The 10104-nt window shown below is 37.7% G+C and overlaps 1 protein-coding gene across 1 annotated transcript; it reads left to right on the top strand.

The window, feature by feature from the left end:
* Positions 1-1265: 1265 nt before the first annotated feature.
* On the top strand, positions 1266-2273 carry LOC138170892 (TIP41-like protein). The gene has a single exon (XM_069100363.1). The coding sequence runs from the start codon at positions 1298-1300 to the stop codon at positions 1862-1864; it is 567 nt and encodes a 188-aa protein (XP_068956464.1). The 5' UTR covers positions 1266-1297; the 3' UTR covers positions 1865-2273.
* The last annotated feature ends 7831 nt before the right edge of the window (positions 2274-10104 follow it).

Below are 10104 nucleotides of genomic sequence, written 5' to 3'. Positions count from 1 at the left end.
AGGGGGACCAAGCGACCATTCTGAAGGATAATTGTTATTTCTTTAACCTGCTTGGATCTGGATCACTGTCTTGGTGGAGGTCCTGGGTTGTGTGACCAGGTGTCAGAGCCTCTGGAGGCTTCAGAGAGGGCACCCAACTAATATCTCTGGCAGCTGCGAAAACCCCAGCAATTTGGGACAAAGCTCTCCTCTCTGGAAGCAGAGTTGTACTATGGCAAAAAGCTCAAAAGTCAAGTAATTGAGTGGCAACATGAGCAAGCAGGGGAAGAAAAGCAAGTACAACAATCCAACTTTGGATTCCTTTTTTTGGGGACAAAAAGGATCAAAGCATGGAATGGGAGGAAGACAACAAAGTGAGAACTCCTGCACCAAAAGCTTCCAAGAAACATATGAACTGGTTACAGGCTATAGAGAACCTTAAGAAGGATTTTGGAAACCAAATAAGAGGAGTGGAGGAAAAATTGGGAAGAGAAATGAGAATGATGCAAGAAAATCATGAAAAGAGTGTCACTAACCTGACTGAAGAAAATAACACCTTAAAAAATAGACTAACTCAAATGGCAAAAAGGCTCAAAAAGCCAATGAGGAGAAGAATGTCTTAAACAGCCAAATTTTCCAGATGGAAAAAAATCTCAAAAGCTCACTGAAGAGAATAATTCCTTCAGAATTCATTTGGAGCAAAGAGAAGCTAATGATTTTTATGATAAATCAAGGTACTATTAAACAGATCCAAACAAATGAAAAAATAGAAGGTAATATGAAATATCTCATCGGAAAAACCACTGACCTGGTAAATAGATCCAGGAGAGATAATTTAAAAATTATTGGACTACCTGAAAACCATGATCAAACAAAGAACTTAGTAATCATCCTTCAAGAAATTCTCAAGGAAAATTGCCCTGATGTTTTAGAACCAGAGGGCAAAATAGAGGTTGAAAGAATTCACTGATCACCTCTTGAAAAATATCCCAAAGGAAAACTCCTAGGAATATTATAGCCAGCTTCTGGAGTTCCCAGATCAAGGAGAAACTATTATAAGCAGCCAAGAAGGAACAATTTGAATGTTGTGGAAACACAATCAGGATAACACAATGTCTGGCAGCTTCTATGTTGAGGGATCAAAGCACTTGGAATATGATATTCTGGAGGTCAAAGAAGGTGGGATTAAAACCAAGAATCACCTACACAGCAAAACTAAGTACAATGTGATGGTAAGGGCTCAGGGGAGGAGGGGGAGGTGGAGGCCGGGGAAAAGGGAGGCTGCCGCAGCCACTGGCACTGGTTCTGTGCCTCCACCATGGCCATGATGATCCACGGCTTCCAGAACAGTGGCCAGGACTTCTCCTTCGGGCCATGGAAGCTGATGGCAGCCAAGACGCACATCATGAAGTCGGCCGATGTGGAGAAATTAGCAGATGAGCTACACATGCCTTCTCTTCCTGAAATGATGTTTGGAGACTACGTTTTAAGAATCCAACATGTTTCTGGCTTTGGAATTGAGTCCAATGCAACTGACACTTTAAAATGTGTAAACAACTACCAGGGAGTTCTTAATGTAGCATGTGCTGAAGAATGGCAAGAGAGCAGGATGGAGGGTGAACACTCCAAAGAGATTATTAAACCATATGATTGTATCTATATGACAGATTACAAAGGAACGTTGCTTGGTGAAGCACTTAAGTTAAAGGCTGTGCCTACAATAGATCATATAGAGATGGAAAAATTGAAAGCCAGGGAACAGATTAAATTTGTTGAGGAAGTTCTGTTGTTTGAAGATGAACTTCATGAGCATGGAGTTTCAAGCTTAAGTGTGAAAATTAGAGTAATATCTTCCAACTTTTTCCTGCTATTGAGATATTTTTAAAGAATTGATGGTGTGCTCATCAGTATGAATGACACAAGGCTTTACCATGAGGCTGACAAGAATTACATGTTAAGAGAATACACTTTAAGAGAGAGCAAAATAGCAAATTTAATGCATGTTCCACCAGCCCTCTTTATAGAGCCTAATGAAATATCACAATACCTACCTGTAAAGGAGGAAATCTGTGAGAAGCTGGAGTTTCCAGAAAGAATGAATCTCAACCTTGGGGCAACACAGGAAAATACACGCATGGAATCTGAATAAAATGTCATACAATATGAGCTCTCTGTGGAACCTTCATTGGAGATGACTGCATTTTGGTGGATCAAGGGAGGGCTGTCTTAGAGATAATGAGCTGCCTTATGTCCAGATTTTCTGTAACCTTAAAGGAAACAAAGTGAAAGCTTGATGTAGGCAGGCTCTGTACAGACTGCAGTTTGTACCACCTATCCATATGTATCCATATCTAAAATTAATGGGAGACTAAATTGAACTAAGGTTTTCAGTTGTTATAGTATGGGACCTCAGCAGTAGATAGTGATATCTCCTAAAGAGCAGTGAGAGGCAGTGGGCATGTAATTACCACAAATATTGTTTTGCATGAAGAGATTAATTAAACGAACCAAATCTAGTAGTTCTTTTATAACTGTCATAGGATTCCTCGAAAATAAAAGATTGTGCATTTTGATAGCTTTTCAATTTTTTTGCAGGAAAATGCTGATAAAAGACACTGCTGGAAAGAAGTGACTTGAATTCAAAAGTTAATCTCACATGTCATATTCACAGAGTAAGTTTATATTTTGCCTTGAAAAACATTATGTTAAATGGGATTTTAAGGCAAAATGTTCATAATTAGAACCAAAACATTTATTTCCAGAATTTCATGTTAGGTAATCCATTAAAACAGTGATTAATAGCCCATATCCTTAGCTGTGGCCCCTCACTGACAGGTGTGCTGGTATCGCAACTAGTTTTTGGCCAACATCTTGTAAAGGCAGGTGCCTTATTTTTGGTTCTATTGTACTCTCTACTTCATGACCAATTCACTACAATCTTACTATATAAAAATACATATGACTTGTTGTCCATTGTATTGACACATTGTTTTGTATCATTTGTTTAAAATGTCCCCATTTTTTTGTAAGTGAAAAATAAACAAGGAATTACTGGCAAAAACAAAACAAAAAACTAAGTACAATGTTTCAGGGGAAATATGGGCATTCAGTGGAATAGAGCACTTTCAAGCTTTTTTGATGAAAAAACCAGAGGTGAACAGAAAATTTGACATTCAGATACAAGAAGCAAGAGAAGCATGAGAAGAAAAGGAAACCAGTTCAGAGATTAAATGATTCAACCAAGGTTCAAGTTCCATCTCCAACTGTATCCTGATCTTTCCCAATCCCCAGACTTTGCAAGTAAGAGGAGTTAGGAAGTGGAGCCCCCAATCTGACCACAAGCCTCTCATCTCATATTGCACTTGTCCACAGTCTGATCTCCAATAACTTCTGGGCTAGAGAGGTGCCCTCAATTCTATGATGGACATTCTCACATCTGGTTTATACCCTTCACATCCCAATAACTCTGAATTCCTGTAGATAATCGTTCAAACCCCTCCCACCACTCCTCACTTCCAACCACCTATTTCTTCATTCTCATTTTCCTTAACCTTCTTGCCTCCAAATTTAAACCAAACACCACCCAACCCTTCCATTGTGCCCTCTAGAATACTTGCTCCATAGGCAGCAAACTTCTCTTAGTGTTGAGTTTATTCCTCTCCCCTTTTTTCCATCTACTAGCTCTTACTAAAACCTAGCTCCCTCCTAATGACACAAGCTTCCTGGCCATTCTTTCTTCCAGTACTGACTGCACCTTCACTCATTTTCTTTGGCTTACTGGTCAAAGCAGAGAAGTTGGAATACGCCTTGCTCCCCATTGCCACTTCCAGGTTCACCCTCTACCTCCATCATCCAGATACTTCTTTTCCTTTGAGGTTCATGCTGTTCATATCTACCACCTACTTAAAATCCTGGTAGCTATTGTATACAGAACCCCTACCCCACCCCCAGGTCATTCCCCTTCCTCATTCAATGTGTTCAGTTACTGGCTCATATTTTCTTTCCTTCCTTACTCTTGAACTCATACATACATTCATACATATAGACTCCCTCAAACACCCTAACCACTTAGTTCCTCAACCTGCTCACTTTTCATAAGTTACACCTCCACCCCATTTCACCACACACGATGTTCATAGCTTTATCTTGTCATCACTCACAAATGTATCACCTCTAAGCTCAAGAATTCCCAAGCCCCCATATCCTATCATAATCTATTGGCTTTTCACCTTTCCCCTACCTTCCTTATGGCGCCATGATTTCTAATCCTTAGACCCCTTAATTCTCTCCCACAGCATCTTCCTTGTATTAGTCACACACTTCTCTCTCCCCCTTCTTGACCCCATGGTAAATCAATTCAACTCCACACTGTCCTCCTCTCTCAAAACTCTACCCTCCTCATCACATTGTTGAATTATACCCAGCCAACCTCAGCACTGGATAACCCCCACCATTTGTCACTAAACAAAGGTAGAAAAAAAAAATCATTCAACTGTTCTGACTGGGTGGACTACAAATTTATGTTACATAATCTCAACTGGGCCTTCACTGCCACTAGGCAATCAAATCCTATCATAATTCACTTTCTCACTCTCTACAGTGGCTCTTCCAAACCATTCCATCCCTCCCAAAACATCCCACAGATTCTGCACTCTCTCAGCCAAGAACCTTGCTTCCTGTTTTACAGGGGAATAAAGGGGTCATTTTCTGTAAGTTTCCTCTTCCTCATTTCTTGTCATTCTGATGTCTTTTGCCACTATTTCCTGTATCACTCCTGTCTCCCATGATGACATAGCCTTACTAAGGCTAACCTCTCTACTTGATCAAGCAATTCCATCCCGTGCCATCTCCTTCACTGGATCGGCCCCTCTGTCATTCCCCTCTCTTCACTCATGTTAAATCTCTCCTTGTCTACTAGATCATTCCCTACTGCCTGCAAACATGTCATCTTGGAAATAAACCCCGATCCTTCCCCTCTACTATTGTCCTATATCTCTTCTATACTCTAGGTAAACTCATCAAAAAAAGGCTGTCTACAGTAAATGCCTCCACTCTCTTCTTAACCATTTACAATCTAGATTTTATACTCTCAACATTCCACTGAAACTGCCCTTTCTAAAGTGACTGATGATCTCCCAGTTGCCAAACCCAATGACGCTTTTTTCAATCCTCATTCTCCTCCACCCTTCTGCAGTCTTTGACACTGCTGGCTTCTCCTCAATTCTCTCTTCTCTTGGTTTTCAGAATATTACTCTCTCCTGGTTCTCCTCTTACCTCTCAGCACTTCTATGTTTTCTTATTGGATCCTCTTCCAGATAAGCACTGTATTAACTAGGTTTCTCTCAGGGTTATCCCTTGGGGACTCCTCTCTTCTCCCTCTATCCCACTTGTCACTTGGCAATCTCATCAGTTCCCATAGATTTCATTACCATCTCTATGCTAATAACTCAAAGCTACCTATCCTGCCCTAAACTCTCTGCTGACCTCCAATCTCCAAATGCCTGTAACATATCTCAAACTGGATTTCCAATTGGTATCTTAAATTCAATATGTCCAAAACAGAACTCATTATCTTTCCCCCTAACATTTCTCTACTTCCACTTTCCCTATTAGTGTAGAGGGCAACCCCATCCTCCCAGGCCACAATCTCTCAAACTAGGAGTTATTCTGGATTCCTCATTATCTCACTCCTCACTGACCGATCTGTTTCTCAAGGATTGTAGATTTCATCTTTGTAACCTCTCGAATGTGTCCCCTCCTGTCTTCTGATACTGCCACCACTCTACTGCAGTCCTTTATCACCACCTCACACCTGTACTAGTGGGTCTACCTGCCTCAAGTCTCTCCCCTCTCCAAACCACTTTCCATTCAGTTGCTAAAGCGATTTTCTGAAAGTGCAGATTTGATAATATCATGCCCCCTATTCAATAAATCTGGGTGACTCTCCAAGATCAGATACTAATGCTCTCTTTGGAATTTGAAGACCTTCATAACCCAGACCTCTCCTATATTTCCAGTCTTCTTGTACCATACCCCCTACATATACTCTTCAATCCAATGACACTATTCTCCTGGATGCTCTATGAACAAGGTACTCCATATCTCAGCTCCCTCTGACTGTCTCCCATACCCGTAACTTTTTTCATCCTCAACTCTACTACTGACTTGCCTGGCTTCTTTTAAGTTCCAACTAAAAGTCTATCTTTTATTGGAAGGCTTCCCCATTTTAGTGTCTACCTTCTCTTTTTATCTGTATTTCTATCTTGCTTTGTATATATTTGTTTGCATGCTGTCTCCCCCATTATATTACAAGCTCTCTGAGGACAGGAGCTGTCTTTTGCCTCTTTCTTTATCTCCAGTATTTAGCAAAATGCCTGGTGCAAAGCAAATTACTGATTTCATTTGATATTCAGATCCCTGATAAAAATGTTAAACAAAGGATAAACTATTGTTATGAACTGAAATAAAAAGATTTGCCACATCTAAAATGAAGGTGGGAGCTTAAATTCCTTTCTCTTTTATTTATATAGAGAGAATGGATCAGTGAGTAGTTAAGATGGTTTTTAAATCACATAATTCCATTTATAAGTAGGGGAGAAGTATAAAATATGTAACCATGTAGTTTGCACATAATCAGCACTTAAAAAGCACTTAATAAATGTTTTACATATTAAAAAAAGAAATAATATAACTCAATAATCAGTGTTCAGCAAAGTAGAAAACATAATTTAGCTAGAAAAATATCATATTTCATAAAAACTGGTGGGAAAACTAGAAAGTAGCCTGGTAGAAATAGGACTTAGACCAACACTTCATTACATTCTACCATACATCCCACAAATTTTTGTATATTGTATCATTATTATTCTCTTTAATGAAATTATCTGTCATTTCTACAATTTGTTCTTTGAACTGCTCATTCTTTAGGTTAAGAGTATTTAGTTTCCAATTAATTTTTAATTTATGCTTCCAAGACCCCTTACTGAATGTAATTTTATTGCATTATTGCCTGAAAAGAGTGCATTTGATATTTGTTTTTCTGCATTTGGTGGTGAATTTTTTATGCCATTATATATTTTCATTTTTAAAGGTGCTATATACAGGTGAAGAAAAAATATGTTTATATGCATATACATATATGTATATAATTATTCTAATTAAAATTTCTTGAGAGGTCTATTGTATTTGACTTTCTAAAATTATTTCCTGTATATTTTACGGTTAGATCTGTTTAGGTCTGAGAGGGAAAAGTAGTATCCCTCCACTAGCATGGTTTTACTGTCTATTTCTTCCTATAATTCATTTAACTTTTCCCTTAAGCTATGCTATTTTGTGCATATATATATATATACATATACATATATATTTAGTAGTGATATTGCTTCATTGATTTGAGTGCCTTTTAGCAAGATATAGTTTCCCTGTTTCTTTTTTTTTAATTGGATTTATTTTTTCTTTTGTCTGATATTATGGTTACCATCCCTGCTTTTTTTTTTTTTTGCTTCAGCTGAAACATAATATATTTTTCCCCAGGCCCTAATTTTAACTCTGTGTGTCTCTCTGTTTCAAATCTGTTTCTTATAAACACATTATTTTTGGATTCTGGTATTTAATTCATTCTTCTGTCTATTTCCATTTTATGGGTGAGTTCATATTATTCACATTTACAGTTATGATTAACAACTGTGAATTTCCATCCATTCTATTTTCATCTGTTATCCTCCTCTTCTTTCTCCCTTTTTATCCTGTCACTTTTCTAAAGTTTGTTTTACTTCCTATTACTGTCTTCCTTTAACTTCTCTCCCTTACATCAACCCCACCCTTTTCACTTGTCTTTTTTCCCTACTTCCCTGTTGGATAAGAGATTTTTGTAACCAATTAAGTGTGTATGTGTATATAACACACATACATTTGTGTGTGTAATTCCCTCCCCTTTTTTGAATAGATTTAGATGAGAATATTTCTAGCATTGCAACCCATCTCCCTCAATATTTTCTCCTCTGTTTATAATAGATATTCTTGCTTTCATCACTCTTTTATGTGAAATGTTACCCCATTTTTCTCCATTCTCCCAGGACAGTCTTCTTTCCCACAAAGCCATTTTTTAAAGATTATTTCAACATGATTAACCCACTTCCATAGCCTCTATTTAGAATCCTTCTAACTACCTTCATAATGATATTGTTATTGTAAGTTATATATATGTATATATATATGTATACACACACACGTATATATCATCTCCCCATTAGAAAAGCAAGCAGTATAATCTTAATAAGCTCCTTATGATTTCCATTTCATGCTTACCTTTTTATGTTTCTCTTGAGTCTTCTATGTAAAGGCAAATTTTTGTTTTTGGTGTGTTCTTTTTATCATGATTATTCGAAAATCCTCCATTTCATTAACTATCCATATTTTTCCTTGAATAATTATACTGTTTTATTGGGTAAGCCATTCTTGGTTGTAATCCTAGCTCTCTTGGTTTCTTGAATATTATATTGTAAATCCTTTACTCCTTTATCTTGATTGTTGCTAAATCTTGTGTGATCCTGACTATGGCTCCATGTTATTGAATGGTTTCTTTCTGCCTGCTCAAAGTATTTTCTCTTTAGGAACTCCAGAATTAGGTTATAATATTAAAAGGAATTTTAATTTGGGGATATTTTTCAGGTTTTAATTGATGATTTCTTTCAAATAGGTCAGTTTTCATTGATCATTTCTTGAATTATGGTGTGTAGGCTCTTTCTTTGATCATGGCTTTCAAGCAGTCCAATAATTCATAAATTATCTCTCCTTGATCTATTTTCCAGTTCATTTGTTATTCCAGTGAGACAGTTCACATTTTCTTTTTTTTTTATTCTTTGGATTTTGTTTCATTCTTTTCCTTGATGTTTCAAGAAGTCATTAATTTCTGATTGTCCAATTTTAATTTTTAAGGAATTATTTTCTTCAGTGAGCTTTTGTATCTTTTTTTTTTCAAATTGTCTAATTCTGCTTTTTAAGGTGTTATTTTCTTTAGTATTTTTAATTCTTCCTTTACTAAGCTGCTATTTACCTTTTCATAATTTTCTTCCTTCACTCTCATTTCTTTTCCTAACAGTTCCTCTATTACTCTTTTGATTTCAAAAATTAGTTTTTAGCTCTTCCAGTAGTTCCTGTTGGCCTTGTCCAATCCACTTTTTTTCTTTCAGGCTCTGCTATTAGCTGTTTTGACATTGTTGTCTTCTTCTGAGTTTGTGTCTTGCTTTTCTCTGTCGCCATAGTAGATTTTTATGGTATGTTCTTTTTGTTGTTGTTGGTTTCCTCTATTTCCCCAAGTGTATTTCTTGACTTTGAATTTATGTTAAAGTTATGCTCTGTTCCCAGTGAGTGTGTATGTAGAGAAAGTATTAACTCAAACTTCAGCATCCCCATTGCTGTTTTCAAGGCTAGGCCTTGGGGTTTGGAAGTTTTTGGTGCTTCCAAGGAATTCTGATCTGGAAAGTAGTGTGGTCACTTATCTCTTGGACTGTGCTGTAGTGTTTATCCAGGAAGAGCCTCTGATCTTGGGATTGCAAATAACACTAAGCCTCAATCCCTCTGATCCCTTAGGATCATGAGTGATACTTTTCCTTAAGGTCTCTGATCTCTTGAGACTCAAAGGAATCCTACTTCTTAGAGCCCTTATTCCACCTTGACTAAAGTGTTGCTCTGTTTGTTTGAATTGTGTCTCAGAAGTGAATCTAGGCCACAGAGTGATCAAATACCTTCTAGTCTGGTGTCCAGTGCTAACAGAGAGGTCCCATAGCATCTCTTTCTAAGCAGTTGAAAGATCTGCTTACTATCTCTGGCTTGAGTATTCCCAAAGCTTCTTCTGCTTCTGATGTCACCATCTAGTCCCATCACTGGTTGCATGTAGGTCAGCCTCCATCCCCACATCACAGATCTCTCCTTCCATGCTCCTAATTTGTCTAGTACTAGAAGAATGGCTCACCCTACCTAACCTTTTGTCGATTCTGCCACTCCAGAATTTTATTGGAAATATTATTTTAAAGTTCTTTGTAGGGGTGGCCAGGTGGCTCTGCAAGTGTAGCAGCAAGCACCCCAAGCACGTCCTCAGGGTTTGCTGCCCATACAGGTTCTTGG

The sequence above is a fragment of the Petaurus breviceps genome, unplaced genomic scaffold, assembly GCF_028583685.1.
Source record: "Petaurus breviceps papuanus isolate PSGF00001 unplaced genomic scaffold, PetGlider_PUasm1.0 40, whole genome shotgun sequence".
Lineage (NCBI taxonomy): Eukaryota > Metazoa > Chordata > Mammalia > Diprotodontia > Petauridae > Petaurus > Petaurus breviceps.
This window is presented reverse-complemented; position numbering and strand designations above follow the sequence as displayed.